Source organism: Sus scrofa, chromosome 1 (assembly GCF_000003025.6).
Source record: "Sus scrofa isolate TJ Tabasco breed Duroc chromosome 1, Sscrofa11.1, whole genome shotgun sequence".
NCBI classification, from domain to species: Eukaryota; Metazoa; Chordata; class Mammalia; order Artiodactyla; family Suidae; genus Sus; species Sus scrofa.
In genome coordinates this window covers 126,098,932-126,120,556 of record NC_010443.5, presented here as the reverse complement: position 1 = coordinate 126,120,556, position 21,625 = coordinate 126,098,932, and the positions used below count along the sequence as shown (strand labels likewise).

Below are 21,625 nucleotides of genomic sequence, written 5' to 3'. Positions count from 1 at the left end.
TGTAAATAAAATTCAGCTGGTAGACATTTTCCCTGAATTATCTCTTAGGTCAAATGTTATGAGAACTCAGTTGAGTCAGTTTGAATTAAACTCTGCTGCTTCAATTAGTAATGTAACCTTAGGCAAGTGTTCTAACCTTATGCCTAACCTCATATTTTTCATCTGTAAAGTGGGGATGCTAACACTCCCTTTACAAACTTATTGTAAGGAGTTTCTGAGATGGAATTAGTAAAGTACAACTAGTAAGTGTTAGCTGTTATTATTATGACAGTTTCTCCCTATTTTTACATATAAAATCCTGTATTTTGGAAGTAATTTGGTTGAGAGATGCAAGTAACTGATGATGGCCTTGACTGATTTAAGTTAAAAGGCCCAGCAAGCCTAAGGGCGAGGAGCTAGTGGAGGAGGCGGAGCCTTCTAGGAGTTTTACCAACTGGACACTGGATGTAAGCCCAGCCTGTGCTGTGTAAACAAGTTTCACTTGTATCTCAGAGACTGGCACTCACAGGGATCCAGACCATTAGGACATCACAGCTCAGTGGAAGCTGGGCTGGGAAGCTGGGAGCTGAGAGGTCAGGTAGGAAGAAGGGCGTGGGTGGCAAGAGCTGGAGGCTGTTTGTTGTCTGTTTTCCTCTGGATTTTGGAAGTTTTCTACAAAGGTGATAGATATATTAAAGGTTGGCCTTGTGGCTAGTGAAACCCAAAGCAGAGTGGACCCAGCCTGACATGGGCTTGAAATAAAACAATTGTGAACCCATACAAAGACCCCACTGTTTCCTCAAGAGCAAAAAATAGCTGGAAGATTGACTAAGGCTTGCTGGCCTGATGGGTCTTTCATTAAGATGCTCTGAATAATCCTTGTTTAGAGGCCAGTTCTGTTTGAACTCAGCCAAGTGTCCTAGCTGACACTCTGTGAGTGGCATGTCACATGGCATAAGATTAGGGAGCTCCTGAGGCTGGCAGTCAGCGCTACTTGTCTCAGAAGGGCTGGCAGTGGACGGATGTGGTGTCCCCAAAACTTGTCTAGACCAGGGGCCAGAATCAGTGGCCAGCAAGGTAAGTAGGATGTATCTGACTGGCTGTCTTATCTTTCTGTCAGCAGAGATTTTTCTTCTTTAGTCAGACAACAAGTACAGCAAAGGATTTATTTTGATCCTTTAAAGGAAGCACTCAGTTGATTTAGGATTAATTTAAGAAGTTTTGTCTCACTTAAAAGCATGATATTGTTTAATTATATCACGTATTTGTTAAATGAAATGCATTTATTTCAATGAAATAAATGTGCCACTTGCTAAATAAAAGTGAATTTCACCTTATTTATTGATTTTTTAAAAAAAGTGTGTGTGTTTCACTTTGTAAAAGTGTAGAGAGAAAGCACCTGCATTCTTCTGCATCTTCTGCACCTCACAGGTACGTATGCTACAGGCTACCTTCTAGGGATACTCAGAGACTTGGATTTATGTTCCCTAGGTGTTTTGTTGACAGAAATTTTTATTTCTTTTCTGTTGACTTTAGGGTCAAGTTTGGCCTTTCTTCCTGCACTATCCCCCATTCTGGTTAAGATAAGTGACTTGTTTCCTTCATTGTCTGGTTTTTTGATTGTTGTTCCAAATAGACTTGGTTCAGGTCAATGTCAGGAATTACTTGGTTCCTGTGTATGTTTTCTGACACTACTTCTAACACCAGATTTTTGACTTTTCCAATACCAAACAGTTCTCTGATACCAACTTTTATCCAGCAATTCAGTTCTGATGTTAGCTCCCAGAGCTGCAGATGAGGTCCTATTTGACCCACACTTCTGCCTGGCTGACTACAAATGTAGGGATTCCCAGGATCCCTTCTTATGTTTGATCGTTTATTAGAATGAGACAGAAGTCAGGAAAACACTTCACTTATACTTAATAGTTTCTAACTAAAGCTAACTGCAACTCAGGAATGGCCAGTAGAAGAGATTCAAGAGGGCAAAGTATGGGAGGGGTTGTGTGGCACCACTGTACCAGGACTTCAGCGTGTTCACCAGTGTGTGAAGCTCTCAGAATCTCATTGCTCAGGAGTTTTATTATAGAATTCTATCTCCAGCTCCCCTTCCCTCCCAGAGGATGGTGGTGGGAATGAAAGTTCCAATCCTCTCATCATGTTTGGTCTGGTGATTGACCTCCATTATGAATCTGTCTGGGGATCCCACCCAGAGTCACTTGATTAACATAAACTCTGTTATGGTTGCAAGGGGCTCCTTATTATTTGCTATTGCAGAACAACTTTTACCACCTAGGAAATTCCAAGGGTTTTAGGAGTTTTGTACCACAAAAAGGGAATAAAGCTTAAACATATATATTTTATTATATTGCAGTTCTAAAGTGGGATATTAAAAATTATGATTATGCATTATTGTTCTGGGTTTTTTTTTCTGGTCTTTATATCATGCCCTACCTTCTCCACAAATAGATTATGGTCCTGATTTTTCTGATCTGAAAGTTAGGATGACATTACAGGGTTAGAATGAGAGTGTTTCCGAGATGATCAGGTATTTTGAAACCTGGAACATTTCCTCTAACACATTCTTTTATGTTTTTGGACTTCAGGGAGATCCCTTCATTGTTTAGCGGTTAACAAACCAGAGTAGTATCCATGAGGATGCGGGGTTGATCCCTGGCCTCGCTCAGTGGGTTAAGGATCTGGTGTTGCCATGAGCTATGGTGTAGGTTGGAGATGCCTCTTGTATCTGGTGTTGCTGTGGCTCTGGCGTAGGCCAGCTGATGTAGCTCCGTTTAGACCCCTAGCCTGGGAACCTCCATATGCTACAGGTGGGCCCTAAAATAGTCAAACCCCCCCCAAAACAAAAAAACTTCTGTCGATAGTTCATAAGTGAAATTTGAGTGCAAGGGCCAGGACATTCTGCTTGATGACTATTATTAGCGAAGTTGATAGAACTGATTCAGAGGACTTTGTGTTTATAAATACTGAATCCAGAAGTAGGGTATGGGTTACTGCTGAAATAAAGCAGAACTAGCCTTCTTGGCTGGAAAAGGAAATATTTGCATAAAGTCTTCCTCTCTCAAGAGAAGAGCCAAGGGGTGTTAGGCCGGAAGGGAACTAGGAGGTCTAAGAGCCTCAGACGCTGTGGCTGGAAATCAGAAACTTAGCCAAGCCTCCTTCTAGGTCATTATTTTTTAACTCTTCATGGAGTAAGATGTGTCAGGACCATGAAAAAAAAACAGTTTCCTGAAAAGGCAACGTTGCTGTGATTTTGTCTTTCTCTGGAATGTGAAGTCTATTCACCATAAAATGTATTTTTTCCCTATCCAACAGCAATATCCTCCTTGATAGTTTCCCTGACTCCTCAATCATTGAAAGACAAAAAACAACCCGACCACAAGCAAAACCCAATTGTGGGATTTTAAAATTTAAATTTCATTAAACTTGAGAAAAGCACACACAAAGAAGAGGAAGAAAATCAGTGATAGTTATATCAAAACATTGCTAATATTTAGGGGTCAGTACTGTGGAGAAGTGATTTCCCTATTCTGGGAAGAGTGGAAAATATATCTTTTTTTTTTTTTCATTTAATGTTATCATATAAGCATTGTTCCATTGTTGATGAAGATCACAGATATAGTAGATGTAGTGTCTTAGAGTAAAGGCTCTGACACTAAAATGTCTGGGATTTAAATCACGGTCTGCCATGTGTGAGTGCTCTGCTTCTGTTTTATCAACTGTACAATGTGGATGATAGTGACAGCCAACTCACAAGTGAAATGCTTCTGTACATTAGTACATGTTTGTTATTATCATCAAAATAGATTTTACTATATTACATTACATACATTAATGTATGTATATAGTAGAAATTTTTATAAGATGCAGAAAAGAAGAAATCAAAACCAGCCATTATTCTAAAACCCAGAGAAAATGACTTATCCAGTGTTAACATTTTGCATTTTTAAATGCATTTTCTCTTACATATAATTGAGCTAGTGTTGTATTTCTAGTTTATATCTTGATCGTAAGTATTTTATGTACTCTTTGAAGACATAATTTGAAAAGACTGCATAGATCATCTTGTATACATATGTTACTTAACCTTTCCTCAGAATCTTGACATGTTGGTGGCTTCCCTGCCCACCCAGATCCCCATTTTTAAATAGAAGTAATCATAAATTAGCCTCGTTTAGAATAGTCTGGGGCCTGAACCACTGAACCCTGGCCAGTTTGAAGCTCACAGTTTTTACTGTAACCAGGATGTAATTAGATCCAATCCACAAACCAGTTCACTCAGGGTTGGTTGACCATATTATGACTAATAATATGAGATCTTTGTAAGGGTTTGTCTTCTTCAGTATTAGAGGTTATTTCCTTAGACTAGAGTCTCATGAATGGAAATGCAGGGTCAGAGGATGACAAATATTTTCTATAGGGACTATACTGACTAAGATTTATGGCAACAATGTATGAGCCTGCCCTACTTTCTGTGGCCTCCATGTCCCCTCCCCCAGCTCTGGGTTGCTTCTCAGATCAGAAATATTGAGGAAGTTGTCAGGCGTGCCAAAACACCACAATAGAGTTAATCCTAATTAAAGTCATCGTTCTGGCCACTCCTTTTCACTCCTAGTCACTTCTCCCTCCTCCAGGGCCCTTCCTTCTACCTTTCATGGTCTTTTTCTCTCTCAGCTTTCTCTAACCCCCTCATGTAGCCTTCCTTCCTCTTATCCAGTCGGGGGAAATCACATAATTAAATTGTTCCATTAAGAGGTCAGTGACTTTATTTTTTAATTTAATTTTATTTTTATTTTTTGTCTTTTTGCCATTTCTTGGGCCGCTCCCATGGCATATGGAGGTTCCCAGGCTAGGGGTCTAATCAGAGCCGTAGCCACCGGCCTCGTGGCTAGAGCCACAGCAAGGTGGGATCTGAGCTGCATCTGCAACCTACACCACAGCTCACAGCAATGCCAGATCCTTAACCCACTGAGCAAGGCCAGGGAGGGAACCTGCAACCTCAAGGTTCCTAGTCGGATTTGTTAACCACTGATCCACGACGGAAACTCCAAGAAGTCAGTGACTTTAGCACCTAGAAGTGTGCTTCCCCAGTGGGGTATTTGCATGTTAATAAATGATTCCTGGAGCATTGTGGAACCCAAAGATCTGAACTTGATGGTGGAATTTGGGGTACTCTGATACACAGGGAAGAAGATATTTTGAGTCTGTGCCCTTCACATTATATAACAGCTGGTATCTAAAGTGCAAGACCTGGTCTATGGATGGGTTGACTCCAAGGCTAGTTTTTGAGAAGCCTTCATTTCCTCACTGCCAAAGCACTAATGGCTCAGAGCAGGAACACCTTTTCCTAAAAGTGTCTCTTGGAAAAACTGTTAAGGGGAGATTATTTACTAAATTGGATATAATAAAAGACTGGTCAGCAGCACATGCAGATTCTTTACATAAAATATAACTTTTATGATACAAGGCAGGGCTTCTTTTATGGCTTTTTAATCATCTAGTTGAAATTGCCAAAGGTGTGGGGAGCCTTTGCTTCTGTAGCCAGTGATGTGATGAAGTTTCATGTCCCTGCACAGGCAGATCCGGGTACTTCTGAGTGGAGCCAAGGCTCTGATTTCCTTGGCCTGAACTCTACATTGCAGAAGGTGGGTTTCTGGCTGGACTCTGTTTCTGCAGGGTCTTGGGTGCCCTTTGTGGCAAGGGATTGTACAGGTGCCTGTCTGTGGACTCAAACATTTTAACAGATTGAATAAAAGCCAAAGAAAGAGTTGAGCATGCTTGAGAGGAGAAGGAGTGACAGTATGAAACCATATGTGATGCCCTAGGTTTAGGGATGGACAAGGATGGGTACAGGTGCATTATTAGAGAGGACTTAGAAGATGAGGCTTACCTAGTTCAAAGGCTGAGATTTTTCTGAAACAAGGAAGAGAAGAAATGGAAAGCTTAGCCAATTGATAACCATCAATGGAGCTTTCCCAGCAGACTCTTGACCACAGCCAGGCGGGAAGGTAGTCTTGAAATGGTGGGGACCAGCCTTCCCTTCCTCCCTGAAAAAAGATGCTTCCTTACACACAGCCTTACCTGTTCCTTTCTAGCCTGATCCAACCCAAAGATGACCTCACTGGCCACTGTGGCATCTGGCCCCCGCACCCGGCTCTTTGCCTGCTTCCTCAGGCTGGGCACTCAACAGGTCAGTCCACTCCAGCTGCACACAGGGACCAACCTCGCAGCCAAGAACCACTATGAAGTGCTAGTGCTGGGCGGGGGCAGTGGTGGGATCACCATGGCCGCCCGCATGAAGAGGAGAGTGGGTGCAGAGAATGTGGCCATCGTTGAGCCCAGCGAGGTGAGTCTCCCCCCTTTTGAGAGAGAGAGTGTGTGTGAGGGTGTGGTTGTGTGGTGTATGTGCATGCACAGGTTAGGGGCTGGAGTGGGGATAACTGTCAGGCATAGGGTCACCATATTCTCAGGCTGTGCTTCTCTTTCTGGGCGTGAAAAGCAGGCTGTCCTAAGGACCTGGGAAAAGGTAGGGGGAGGGAGAGATTGGGGACAGATCTCTTGGCTTTGAATGTTCTTCTCTGTTTCAGTTTCTTAGGGCCACCATAACAAATTACCATAAATGGGTGGCTTAAAAACAATAGATAATTTATTCTCTCATGGTTCTGGAGCCTGGAAGTCCCCAAACAAGGTATGAGCAGGGTTGTTCTCCCTCTGAAGGGTGTGTAAGGGAGGATCAGGCTGTCCCATGCTTCTCTCCCAGCTTCTGGTGGTCGTGGGCAGTCCTTGGTGCTCCTTGGCTGGTCGTTCAGCACTCCCATCTCTGCCTCTGTCCTCACATGGCCTTCTTTTTCTAGTGTCTTCACGTGATCTTCTTAAAAGGACATTGCTTATTGGATTAGATGTTGAGACAAGCTAATGGATGGACATTAGAGAGTCAAGGACACTCTAATCCAAGTATGACCTCATCTTAACTTGATTACATCTGCAAAGACCCTAATTCCAAATAAGGTCATGTTCACAGGTCCAGGGTTGGGACATCAGCATAGAGAGACAATGCAACTCACGTCATCTTCCACTTTGAATCTCAGGTCCAGAGAAAACCTAGTGGCTTTCAGTACTTTCAGTACTTTCCTGTCCCTGTTCCAGTTTGGAGAAAAGATTATGAGTTGAAGGGCAGGAGACCTCTGAAAAGGTGTGAGTGGGTTTGATAAATTTGAGGACAAGATATTATAAAGGGATGACAAAGCAAGGAAGTTGGGATGTGTTTGTAAGGTGCTATCTCATGAAAATCTTTGTTCAAAAGCTTTAGAAAAATAGTCAAGATTTTTGGTGGTTTGCCTGATGTTACGTAGGGAACTGGGCAATGCACCAGTGAGAAGCTGTATCCTTGGGTGGGAAAAAGCAAAATGGATCTGGTGCTTGTTGGGTGGAGAGGGTAGGGCAAGAAAGGCCCATTCCTTTTTAAGACTAAACAAGGTTTCCCAGGGCTTTGTTGCAATCTCTGATTGATATGCTGTAATCTGAAGGGAGACTAGAGGGTGCTCTCTGTCACTTTCTAAAGTGACTTGAATTCAGGGACATTTTAAATGTTAATGGTCTAAGAACTGTATCAGGTGGCCTGTGGTGGCTTGTAGCTAACCCATTGGAAGGTCTTCCAGTGGGGCTATTCTCTGTAATGGGACAGACTCTTCTGAGGCACTGGACACAGTGATTGAGAAGGAGTCTATCCTGCCTCATGAGGAAGCGCAGGACAGGGGCTCTAGGGGGAGCTGCCAGTGGCTCAGGCGTTTGGCACTTTCCCTTCTGTGTCTGGTTTAGTGATTGCTGGCACTCATGCTTGTGTGCAGTCTAAACAAACACAAACCAGTTGGAGCTTGTTGTTTTCATTCTTTTTGCTGTTGTAAGAGGGACTTGAAATGATTGAGCTCTCCCCACTGGAGACCTCTGCCTGCCTCCTTTTTGATCACATGCATTCTGGCTGTAGGGAGATTGCAGAGCCATTCCTTATGTGCTCTTCACCCTCCGGGGGTGTCAGCAACTCTGCCCAGCCAGCGTGAGGCATTTTGGCAATATTGAGATCTCTTGGTCTCCTGATCTACTCCATGGATGAATTGGAATTCTCAGAGGCCATAAACCAATCTGACCTTTGGTCCCGAGTCTAGAACTTCCACAACTAACTGAGATCCAGAATGGACCATCCGAAGCAAGAGAACTGTAGAAAATAGGGGAAGTTTAGGTATTTTCTAGAGAATAGGGTAGAGGATCTGGTGCATCCTAGCTTTGGGTGTAAAACCCCTGAGAAAGGAGAAGAGGGGCTCCTCAGGCTGAGAAGGGATTCTGTAGCCCTCCCCATGGGCCTGGAAACACAGTTAGAAGTTAATGAAGTTTTTTGAGCATCCCAAAGTGGCTATAAACTTTTCAGGCTCACCTCAAAAGGTTTATTTTTCATTGAGGTATAATTGACATAACATTATGTTAGTTTAAGGTGTAGAACATAACGATTCGATACTTGTATACCTTGCAAAATGATCACTACGATAATCCAGTTAGCATCCATCGCCATACACAGTTATAAAACATTTTTTTTCTTTGATGAGAACATTCAGAGTCCACTTTCCTAGCTACTTTCAAATATGCAATACAATATTATTAGTTGTCATCACTATGCTGTATATTACTTCCCCAGGGACTTATTCATTCTATAACTGGAACGTTTTTGACCTTCTTCATCCATTTCACCAACCCCCTCACCCCTCCTCTCAGGCAACTACCAATCTCTTCCCTATATCTGATCTCCCAAATTTCTGAGGAACTGTATTTAGGCTTCTGGGCTTATTTTTTCTTTATATTTGTGCACATAAATGTGTGTATATATGCACATATATGTAACATGTGCATATTAAATACCAAATCAACTTTCATCAATAAATAATACAATAATCACTAAAGATAGTTTATGGCTTTCTTTTTTTTTTTTTTTTTTGCTGATATTGTCACAAAGTCCTTTTGCAGGTAACTGCCCTTCAGAGCTTAACATGGTAGGAGACACCAGTGGACCTGGGGAGGGGGTGCAGGGGAATGAACCTTCTTGAGACTTTTCTATGTGATGATCCATGGTTCAGGAAGGAGTAAGCTAGAGAGTCTAGCTCAGATACCTTTATGACCCTTCGATCAGCCTCATTTTGAAATGATTCTCTAAATACTTTGTTTCTTAGAGACATTTCTACCAGCCCATCTGGACCCTGGTGGGTGCTGGTATCAAGCAGTTGTCCTCATCTGGCCGACCCACAGCGAGTGTGATTCCATCTGGTGTAGAATGGATCAAAGCTAGAGTGGTTGATCTGAACCCAGACAAGAACTGCATCCACACAGACAATGGCAAGGAGGTAACCATTGGGGTCCTTTGGCTTTTGTTAATCTGAGGGCTTGTATTGAGTGCACAGCCATGATCATACTAAACAGCCTCATGGTGAGAAGGTGGTGTATATGTGCCTGGGCTGAAAACCACATGAGATATGGGAGGGGGTGTGGGGATAGGTGGAAGGACTGGGGATGTTGAATCAATGAACAGAGAAATATTTGTTGAATACCACTCTGCCCTATTACTTGGTACAGTATCTTGCACCTGAATTTTTATTGAACAAATACACTGCTCTATGTTAAAGTACCAGGCACCTCCCTCCTTTTCCCTTTGAGGCAGCCAGCTTCTCCACCTGACAGCTGGCCCCCCAGAAGGGGATGTTGGAAAGTATCCATCCCAGTCACACTAGGGGGCGCTCTTCCAGAGCTGTAAGGGAACCATGTGACTGCAATTGGTGTTAGGTGGGTGGGGGGGGGGGGGAGGTTAAGAATTGCTGCTACTGCAGCTTGAGGCTCAGGATTACTCAGTGACATTTAGAAGTTTCCTCCCATCGCCACTACCCAGGGATCAAAACTTTTCAGCAGCTGCAGCCTCCGTGTTTGATGGAAGGGATGAGGGCAGGATGGTGAGAACACAGGCTCAGAAGCCATCAGCAGCCTTATGTTCTGATGCTGTGCTGAGCCCAGGGCAGCCATCAGACTGCACCCAGCCTGTTCCAGGCTCCGTGGTTCTTGGTCCTCATATACTTATATATACACATATGTATAGATGTTACTGGCCTTAATACTCTACCTGTCTCCCTCCAAATTGGGCACACTAGCGTTTTCATGGAACTGTGTAATCGAGAGTTGGTGTGAATCTGAAAGGTTTTCAGATCCAACCCTTTGCTGTAAGCAGGGACCATTGGTTGCAGGCATTCTCAGCCTTTCCTTCTTAGGTCATGGATCTTTCTGAGCATGGATATTAGCTCACTCTAGAAAAATGCGCATATGTCAGATTTTACATTTAATTTCAAGGAGTTCAGAGATTCTTTGTAGCCTTAACCTTTGATCAAGATTACCTGCCTACCTTCTGGTGGGCCTTGCTTCCTTTTTTCCTTTCTTCCTTTTTTCCCATCTTTCTTCCCTCCCTTCCTCAATATTTATTAAACATCTTCCATAAACTAGGTACAGTTTTAGAGATACACGAGTGAACAAAAACAGACTGAAAATCCTTATTGTCCTGGATTTTATATTCTAGTGGAGGGGAACAGACAATAAACAATAGACATAATAAGTAGGTTATGTGGTGTGTTAGGTGATGGATATTTAAGGAAATAGAGCTGAGTTACTGGGATTGGGGCACACAGGGGTAGGGTGTTGAATTTAAAATTGGCTGGGGGGAGTTCCCATTGTGGTGCAGCAGAAATGAATCTGACTAGTATCCATGAGGATGCGGATCGATCCCTGGCCTCACTCAGACGGTCAGGAATCTGGCGTTGCCGTGAGCTGTGTTATAGGTTGGAGACACGGCTTGGATCCCACGTTGTGGTGTAGGCTGGCAGCTATAGCTCCGATTTGACCCTTAACCTGGGAACCTCCATATGCCACATGTGCGGCCCTAAAAAGACAATCAATTGATCAATCAATCAATCAATAAAATAGGTTAGTATTTATACATCCCAGGGCCAAGGACTTCTTTGACAAGTTATCCTTCCCTTGTTTTAGAAAGACAGGTGGTAGGAAAGTTCTGCCTTTCATGAGTCTGAGTCCACATTCCTGTAACCTCTCTTTTGTTCTCTCTTTGGCCTCCAGGGATATTACTGGCTTTAATACCTTTCCTGTTCCTTAGTCTTCCTAGACTATAGGAAGGAAGGTCTTCTCTCTTTTCTGTGGAGAAACCCTTGACTATTGGAACATGGCTCTTAGAGTCTGTGTCCATCTTCTCAGGTGGACTCATCCTGCTGTCCCCACTTTCTTCATATTTCATGGTCTCCAGTCCCCTTACTACCCCCTTTACCCTGCTTTAGACATCCTCTGGCTTTTTAGTGTCCCCATGACCCATGGCCCCAAGGGGTGACTGGAAGAGTAGCTAGGGCCATAGAACAGCCCAGAATTGAGTGGGACCATCTGCTCCTATGCCTGGATATAGTCCAGGTTAGCATTTGCCAAATGGCAGTTCCCACAGTGCTGATTTGTGTTGGGCAGGTGGTCAGTTCGAACTACTGGGGTCTTTTTTTCACAGGGTCTTTTGATCCACTGTCAAATCAGGCATACCCCATCCTAAAATATATAACATATGTACTTATTTATTTACATTAAATTTAAAAATTTATATATTATTTTTCCCCATTGACAGACTTCCTTATTTTCCCCAGCATCTCCAGGATAGCAGACTGCATTAAACACAAGATTGTTCTCCATTTACAAGGTTGAGCTTTGAGGCTCATCTCCCTTGCCATCTGCTGCCAGCTCTTGGGGCTAGCAAACTTATATCTTATACTATACATCACCCTTTGGTATAGCAGTGCCTGCTCCTAGTCAGACCCATTTGCATGGCAGGACTAGCTCAGAGTCCTCTGTGACTGGGTTTGTATGTATCTTGAGGAATATAAACTTGTCTCATCTCTTGAGACACTCTCATCGCTTCTGAGCCCTGCTTATACATCTAAGGCCTGGACCCTTGGAAGAGTTGTAGTGTGTTGTTTTAGGTTCGAGGAAGAAGTTGGTACAAACCGGTGAGGCTTTTGTCCAAGATTTTTAAGCAAAAGTATTCCACAGCTGGATTTCAGAAATCCACATACTGTGTTTCATCCTGTTGGTTTTTGTTCACCTTCCCACCTTGCCTGGATCTTTTGGATTTGTGATTCTGTCATCCAGGCAGCAATTTTTCCTTGCCAATATCCATGATGGTTTCATCAGTTCAAGGTTTTAATTCTTTAACATGTCCCTAGAGAACTTTTTTCTAGCTTATATCAATCATTCTTCTTTTGAAAATGTAAAAAATCCTACCAGGAGTTCCTGTTGTGGCTTATTGAGTTAAGAACCCAACTAGTATCCATGAGGATGTGGGTTTGATCCCTGGCCCCGCTTAGTGGGTTAAAGATCCGGAGGTGCCATGAGTTGTGGTGTAACAGACACAGCTTGGATTCTTCATTGCTCTGGCTGTGATGTAGCCTGGCAGCTGCAACTCTTATTTGACCCTTAGAGTGGGAACTTGCATATGTCCAGGGTGCAGCCATAAAAAGACAACAAAACAAAACAAGACAAAAACTTACTGAACTGTTTTATTTGTTGTTTACACTTTCCTATCCTGTTCATAATGTGCAAGACTGGGTCAAGGGACTGCTGAAATCCAGACTCACTGTGTCTCTGACTCTCTCCTGTCCCAAGGGTCTGTCTGTTTGGAATGTGTCCTAGAGGCCTTGGGTAGACTGGCCCTTGCTCCTTCTCCAGACCTAACCTGGTTCTGATCTCTTCTTGTTCTGTTCCAACACAGGGTCTCTAGTTTCCTCGAATACTGAGGCCTCCATTCCCTGCAGGACATTTGCACATGCTGCTTCCATCTTGTCCCCTAGCTAACTCCTCATCTTTAGCTTAGAGATGACCTCAGATGACCTGTGGTAGGTCAAGTCTTCCAGGTCCTACCAGACTAGGAAGCTTCCCCCTTGCCATGCCATCACCACATTCTGTGGTTTGGTAATTATTTGTGTGATTTTTCTGGTAATGCCTGTCTTGCTCACTAGACTGAGTTCCTAGAAGGTAGAAACTGGGTCTTTCTTGTTCAGTGTTGTATTTCCAGGACCTTTTACAATATCTGTCACGTAGAAAGTGTTTAGTAAATCTTCGTGATCAAGTTGTATCTCAGTTTCTTCATTTGTAAAATGGTACTAATAATAATACCTACTTCATTGAGTTGTGAGGATTAAATGAATTAAGACTTGTAAAACATTCAGAACAGTGCCCTGTACAGAGTGAATGCTCAAGAAATGTTGTTGTTGTTATTATTATTATTACTGGTATTTTAATGTTCCTTTTTTTTTGTCTTTTTGCCATTTCTTGGGCTGCTCCCACGGCATATGGAGGTTCTCAGGCTAGGGGCCTAATTGGAGCTGTAGCTGCCAGCCTACGCCAGAGCCACAGCAACGAGGGATCCAAGCCATATCTGTGACCTACACCACAGCTCATGGCAATGCCGGATCGTTAACCCACTGAGCAAGGCCAGGGATCGAACCCGCAACCTCATGGTTCTTAGTCAGATTTGTCAACCACTGCGCCACTATGGGAACTCCTATTTTAATGTTCTTTTAAAAGACTCTTTGGCTGACGTGTGCAGCAGCTTGATGTGGGACCTTAGTTCCCAGCCCAGGGATTGAAAGGCCAAAGCACTGAGTCCTAACCACTAGGCAACTGGGAAAATCCCACTTATTATTTTTTAAAGACCACATGAGAAGTTCCCATCGTGGCTCAGTGGTTAACAAATCTGACTAGGAACCATGAGGTTGCAGGTTTGATCCCTGGCCTAGCTCAGTGGGTTAGGGATCTGGCATTGCCATGAGCTGTGGTGTAGGTTGCAGACTTGGCTCGGATCCTGTGTTGCTGTAGCTCTGGTGTCGGCCAGCGACTACAGCTCCAATTAGACCCCTAGCCTGGGGACCTCCATATGCCATGGGAGCGGCCCTAGAAAAGGCAAAAAGACCAAAAAAAAAAAAAAAAAAAAAAAGACTACATGAGAAAAAGGAAAAGAAGGTATATAATGAGTTTCTACTCTGTGCCCAAAGAGTTCTTTCTTGATTGCTGACGATGGAAAGCAGGTTTGCAATCTGTGAACACATGCTGATGCTCTTTTGTTCTAAATTATTGAGACATTTATTTAGTATATGAGTCTGGAATTTTGAAATGGATGAACATCCTATTTTCATAAATTGTTAGTGTCAGAATTTATTTCCCCCACTCCCTGCATAAAATTAGAACACTTGCCCATTTTTAAGCTTTCTGGCAAGGTCTGTACTCGCCTCTGAAATTGCTCAAAAGGTTTTTTTTTTGTTTTTGTTTTGGCTGCACCTGTGGCATATGGAAATTCCTGGGCCAGGCATAGAACCCATGTCACAGTATTAACCAGAGCCAGCAGTGACAGGACTGGATCCTTAACCCACCGAGCCACCAGGGAACTCCTCAAAAGTTTTGTTTGCAAGACTTTGCAATTCCTTAGAGTTGAGATCATCTGGCCTGGAAGCTTGAACTCATTTAAAAGGCTTGAAACTTTATGTTTTTTGCTATGTTAGGGTTTATTCTCTCTTATTCCCCCCCCCCTAATTTTAAGCTTGTCTGTTACTAGTCCTTAAAAGTAATCAGTGTTAGGAATTCCTGCTGTGGTGCAGTGGGTTGAGGATGGAGCGTCATATCTGCGGCTGTTTGAGTCACTACTGGAGCACAGGTTCAATCCCTGGTTCAGGAATTTCATATGCAATGGCTGTGATCTCCGCCCCCCCCGCCCCAAAATCACTGTTATTCTCTAATAGAACCATGAAGCTGTGCTTATGCCAAAGCCTTTTTTTTTTTTTTTTTAAGGTGACACCTGCAGCTTATGGAGGTCCCCAGGCTAGGGGTTGAATCAGAGCTGAAGTTGCCGGCCTACGCCGCAGCTGCAGCAACAGGGATCTGAGCCATATCTGCAACCTACACCACAGCTTGAGGCAATGCCAGACCTTAGCTGGCTGAGCAAGGACAGGGATTGTACCCATATCCTCACAGAGAAAACGTGAAGGTCTTAACCTGCTGATCCACAATGGGAACTCCCCCAAAGCTTTTCTTGTTTAGAGTTGATGTGTTTTCCCTTATGTCATCACCCCCAGGCCTCGTGCTATCTCTGACCTCACACTCTAAAGACAGCCCTGTTCACATAGCCATTTAAAGGGCCCAGTACACTTTCCTACAGAACAAGGAATTTTAGTACACCCAGTTTCCATGGGCAGGCAAATCATACAGATGAAGCTGTATATATTATGTATCCACTTTGATAAAAAAATGATATTTTTCACAAGCAACTGAAATCAGTCTTCCACCCATCCCTTCATCCAACCACACAAGCAACTGAAATCAATCTTCCACCCATCCCTTCATCCAGCATTCCTGGCTTCCTCACTTTAATTTAGTGACTGCTAGATTCTAGGACTATGAGGAATAAGACATAACCTTTATCATCTAGGAGTTTTCAGTGTAGTGGGGGAGGATGGGGCTTCTGTATAACATGACAAGGGCTATAAAGCATTATGGACTCTGTGCTAAGGGAGCTCTTAGGAGGGGCCAGCAGGGAGGGGGACTGAGTCATGAGAAGGCTGAATTGGGGTGACCTGGAGCTGAGTCTCCTGGATCCCAGGGCAGGACCTCTTTAGAGACTTTCTCTGCAGTCCAAGCCGAGCACTCTTAGGTCTTGGAGTCACCTTTCTCCCACTGTGGCCTGCCCAGCTCCCTGCCCTGCTTCTCTGTTTGGTACAAGACTGTGGCAGCACTGCCTTGGCTCCATTCTGGCCTCCTGACATTCACTGCAGTCACTCTCCAGTTTTCTAGGCAAGTCCTTTGATCTTATATCCTTCTTGCTTACCCTTTTGTGCTTCATCATGTCTTTCTCCTGGTCTTAAAACCGACATTTCCACCATGATAAAAATGGATATTTTTTGGAATTCTCTTGTGGCTCAGCAGGTTAAGGATCTGGCGTTGTCACTTCAGTGGCTTATGTTGCTGCTGTGGTGTGGGTTCAGTCCCTGGCCTGGGAATTTCTGCATGCTTTGGGTATGGCCAAAAAAAAAAAAAAAAAAAAAAAAAAAAAAAAAAGAAAGAAAAAAATGGATACTTTTGCCTTCAGCATGAAAAATCACAACGTCTATATTTAAAGAAGAGCTTTATATTCCAAACAGATCAATAAATAAGATCAGGTAGGTTATATCACACACGTCCTTGTCAGTGACCCTTGAAAAAGCAGTTTCTCAGTTACGATATTGTTCCAATTCATGTGACAGGTCAGATTTGCTTGGATTCACATGTTACCACATTGATTTTAAAGAAAGTTGGTTGTGGAGTTCCCATTGTGGCTCAGCAGGTTAAGAACCCGACTGGTATCCATGAGGATGTGTGTTGGATCCCTGGCCTTGCTTAGTGGGTTAAGGACCTGGCGCTGTTATCCTGAGCTGTGGTGTAGGTCAAAACACAGCTTGGAATTCATGTTGCTGTGGCTGTAGTGTAGGCTGGCAGCTACAGCTCTGATTCAACCCCTAACCTGGGAACTTCCGTATGCTGCAGGGGTGGCCCTTAAAAGGAAAAAAAAAAATAATAAATTTTTTTTCTCATGAGAATGGCTTTGTCTTTTTTTAAAAAATTTATTACAGTTGATTTACAGCGTTGTCAATTTCTGCTGTACAGCAAAGTGATCCAGTCATACACACACACATTCTTTTTCTCACATTATCCTCCACCGTGTTCCATCACAAGTGATTAGATATAGTTCTCTGTGCTATACAGCAGGATCTCATTGCTTAGCCACTCCAAATGCAATAGTGTGCATTTACTAACCCCAAACTCCCAGTCCATCCTACTCACTCCCCCTCCACTTTGGAAACCACAGGTCTGTTCTCCAAGTCAATGAGTTTGTTTCTTTTCTGTAGATAGTTCATTCGTGCTGTATATTAGATTTCAGATATAAGTGATATCACATGGTATTTTTCTCTTTCTGACTTCATTTAGTATGAGTCTCTAGTTCCATCTGCGTTGCTGCAAATGGCATTATTTTGTTCTTTTTTTATGGCTGAGTAGTATTAAGAAGATATTTTAAGATTAGAAAGTCTTCCTCCCTGACCCTTTAACATAAAAAGTGTTAACACAAGCACTGTGCAAATAGCTTTGGCCTCTTTGCTGTCATTCTCCAGTTCTCCAGTGCATAAAACTGCAGTGGCCTCAAACTCCCAGAGACCAGGCAGGTTGTGCAGTCAATATTTGTGAAGCAGTAAGGGGTGAGTCAGCAGAGAATGGTGGGCCAGATGGCACCCTGGAGCGTGCATTCCTGCTCAGCTCCTGCATCCCTGCTCCATCACATTAAAAAATGGAAGCAGTGTTGGATACACACATCTGGGGTTGGAATTGGCCCTTGGGCTGCCACTTTTTGGGTCTTGGTCTAAAATGATGTTGTTTTGTGTTACAGATCTCCTACAGATACCTTATCATTGCCCTTGGAATCCAGCTGGACTATGAGAAGGTACTGTTTAAACCACTTCTGGGTTACACTGGCTTTCTTATGCTATGATCAAAACTTCATTATGTTGCCTTCTTTTCATTTTGGCAAGAAAGAGTACTAAGAAACCCTCTTCTAGTTTTACTTTTTAGCGGTCTCTTTATGGTTTTAAAAAAGTCTGAGATTCTGTCAGTGATCATGACATGTTCTAGCTTTAAGCTTTAATCAGAGTTCAGCATGTGTACAGCTGAATGGTAATTCTTACCAAACAGCAGACTTTTCCACACTTATGAAAAAAAAAACCCCATCTTTCTATGTAGGACTGAGTTGCCTTATTACAGATTAAATTTTCCTTTGAAAGTAATATTTAGATTATGAATTTTAAGCAGACTCTCAGGGTAGAATACTAGCAGTTTGTTTATCATGCACTGGAAGGATATCTGAGTTTCCTTGCATAGAGGCTGCACTTTTTGATATGAAGTGACCGCTACAATATAAATGCTACCCTGGAAGTTCCTTAGACCTCCCTTTTCAGTGAGCTAGGGTGTCAGATGCCCTCTGAAAAATGTGAAATTCAAATGTAGTTTTCTAAAATATTATGAAGCAAGTTAGTAATTATGATTTACAGAAGCTCGTTGGGGACTGTGGATAAATAGTTGGAGGACGTAAAGCACAGTGATGACCATGTCACAAGTTTTAGGAATATGGTCTGGGCAAGAGCCTCATCTGGGTTGGATCAGCAGGGTCTTTGAAGTGTGTTTCCATGACATGTCCAGGGTAGGGGGTAGTGAGAATGATCTGGGACGTGCTCTGTGAAGGTTCAAAGAGACCGTGAACTGGTGTGAAGGTTTGATGAGTTTTGTGCTGTGGCTCGTGAGTCTCATATAACCACAAAGTATGGATGAGACTCTATGGAGGAAGGAGAGGTTACAGTTTCTGGGAGGTCCAGGCCTCTCAAAAAAGCCCCATTAGTGTTGACTTAGCAAAGAAAGCCCATCTCTAGGGTCCTGATGCTCCCACAGCCCATGCAGTGCGTAGGGGACTGTTTGAAGAGACTGGTGCTGAAAATTCTTGGCATCCTCTTGCAGTCAACCAAGAAACAGTAATACTTAAAAGTAGCTCTTCGGAGTTCTTTTTGTGGCTCAGCAGGTTAAGAACCCGATGTTGTCTCCATGAGGATGTGAGCTCCAACCCTGGTGTTGATCAGTGGGGTAAGGATCCGACATTGCCGCAAGCTGTAGTGCAGGCCACAGATGCGGCTCGGATCTGGCATTGCTCTGGCTGTAGTGTAGGCCAGTAGCTGCAGCTCTGGTTTGAGCCTTAGCCTGGGAACCTCCATATGCCTGGAGTCCAGCACTAAAAAGAAAAAAAAAGTAGCTGTTACTATGGAGTCTTTACTAGGTGCCAGGGACCATGCTAGGAATCTAATATTGATTCCTCATAGCTACTTGTGAAGTAGGTATTTTTATTTCCTCTTAATAGATGAGGAAACTGAGAATGTGAGAAATGTAACCAGGGCCGCTGTGCTACTTAGCACTCTTCGCAGATGCTGGGAAACTACTCAGGGTAGTGTAAACAATGCAGGGGTTTCTTTGACGAAGATTCCAAGGTGTGTGGGTCTCTTGGGCAGGGTGTGGCTGGGCCACCAGAAGGGCTGGGTCTCTGATCTGGGTTCGGTTGAACCCCAGGCAGGCTCTCCCTGCCCAGTTGCTTCTGCCTCTTGTTCCCAGCAGCTCTGGTGTGGGGGAGGGTGTCTCTTCAGCTTGGTGCCCTGCTCACTAGCCTGCTCAGTGCAGTAGGACAGTCCACAGCTCCCAGTGCATGCAGCCTGTTCCTGTGCAGCCAGAGTGGGGGTCAGATCACATCTCTTTCTCTGACTCTGTTCTTTGTCCTTCAGGGCTCTCAGGGAGGCAGTGTGGACTCAGTGGGAATCATATAATGCCCTTCATGACCACACCTCCCTAATAGGAACTTGGTTACCACTTTATGGTACCTTTTCCCTTAACAACTGGTTCTTCAGACTAGAGAAAGATGAAGGCAGTAAGAGATCAGCTGTTTCTCTCTTGGATACTGAGTTTTGCTTTGGGAGCCAGCAAGGATGGAGCTCCTGGAGGAGGAGCCCTAGGGAGTGTTTAGGGCTTCAGTATCTAGTTCTATAAGATTCTAGGTGGGTCTCTCACCCTTGCTCTTCTTCAGTTCCCTTATCTCTGTCTAGGAGCCAATAATATTCCACTCCCTCCCTCAGAGAAGAATAGGGAATATTAGCATAGATGTGAAACTGCAGAAACCTTAGGATGCAAGGTGATTTTATAATAAGAAATGGTTATTATCATTGAGACTGCTAATAACTTAAACTGTAGCAGAAGACGTGGTCAGTAATCAAAGGAATAGTTGCTCTTAACATTGGCTATAATGGGAGTTCCTGTCGTGGCTCAGTGGTTAACGAATGTGATTAGCATCCATGAGGACGCAGGTTCGATCCCTGGCCTTGCTTAGTGGGTTAAGGATCTGGCGTTGCCCTGAGCTATGGTGTAGGTTGTAGACTCAGCCCAGATCCTATGTTGCTGTGGATGTGGCTGGCAGCTGTAGCCCCGATTTGACCCCCAGCCTGGGAACCTCCATATGCCGCCGGTGCAGCTGTAAAAAAAGACAAAAAGATAAAACACACACACACACACACACAAAACCAAAAAGACTCCATTGGCTGTATTGGAGGAGACCACAGGACTTTGTTTCCTTGAGGCCTGAGGACTAGGAGTCCAGCCACTCTGCGGGTGGGTGCCTATAGCCTGGAGAACAGCCTGGGAGGTTCTGAAGGGCCAGACCATCTTGATGACTTTTGTGATGATTCCCTGTTCATGCTTGAATCTCTTAACTCACCCTGTGCCATCTCATTGCACTGCATGAACTTTCTAATGTTTAAGACAAAGACCCAGTTAGTTTTCCTAGGAGGAAAATGCTAATACTCATGGAGCACTTATTGTGTAAATGTCATTTTTCTAATCATCTTCCGTGAATGTTCTCCTTTACTTCTGCCAACAATCCCATGAAGCAGTTACTTTTTTTTTTTTTAAAGGCCGCACCTGCAGCATATGGAGGTTCGCAGGCTAGGGGTCCCATTGGAGCTACAGCTGCTGGCCTACACCACGGCCACAGCAACTCGGGATTGAAGCCAAGTCTGCCACCTACACTGCAGCTCACAGCAATGCTGGATCCTTAACTCACTGAGCGAGGCCAGGGATTGAAGCTGCATCCTCATGGACGCTAATCAGATTCATTTCCACAGAGCCACTACGGGAACTCTGAAGTAATTACTTTTATCCCAACCTTACAGATGAAGACCTTAAGCTTATCAGTGTGTGGCAGAATTACCTGGAGGGCCTGTTAAAACAGATTTCTGGGCTTGCCTCTGTTTCTTACTTAATAGGTTTGGGGTGGGGCTTGAGAATTTGCATTTCTTTTTTTTTTAAAATTTATTTATTTATTTATTTTTTATAATTTTTTTATTTTCCCACTGTACAGCAAGGGGGTCAGGTTATCCTTACATGTATACATTACAATTACAGTTTTTCCCCCACCCTTTCTTCTGTTGCAACATGAGTATCTAGACATAGTTCTCAATGCTATTCAGCAGGATCTCCTTGTAAATCTATTCTAAGTTGTGTCTGATAAGCCCAAGCTCCCGATCCCTCCCACTCCCTCCCCCTCCCATCAGGCAGCCACAAGTCTCTTTTCCAAGTCCATGATTTTCTTTTCTGAGGAGGTGTTCATTTGTGCTGGATATTAGATTCCAGTTATAAGTGATATCATATGGTATTTGTCTTTGTCTTTCTGGCTCATTTCACTCAGTATGAGATTCTCTAGTTCCATCCATGTTGCTGCAAATGGCATTATGTCATTCTTTTTTATGGCTGAGTAGTATTCCATTGTGTATATATACCACCTCTTCCGAATCCAATCATCTGTCGATGGACATTTGGATTGTTTCCATGTCCTGGCTATTGTGAATAGTGCTGCAATGAACATGTGGGTGCACGTGTCTCTTTTAAGTAGAGTTTTGTCCGGATA

The 21,625-nt window shown here is 43.5% G+C and overlaps 1 protein-coding gene across 9 annotated transcripts in view; it reads left to right on the top strand.

Moving 5' to 3' along the window:
• Nucleotides 1-21,625, top strand: part of SQOR (sulfide quinone oxidoreductase) — a 59,073-nt gene that overhangs the window by 16,851 nt on the left and 20,597 nt on the right. For 2 of the 9 annotated variants that reach the window (NM_001244238.1, XM_021092002.1), the window contains 4 exon segments: nucleotides 5,571-5,639; nucleotides 6,090-6,340; nucleotides 9,210-9,380; nucleotides 17,528-17,581. In NM_001244238.1, the coding sequence (NP_001231167.1) occupies nucleotides 6,107-6,340; nucleotides 9,210-9,380; nucleotides 17,528-17,581 (459 nt within the window). In that variant the 5' untranslated portion in view covers nucleotides 5,571-5,639; nucleotides 6,090-6,106. 9 annotated transcript variants of the gene reach the window in all.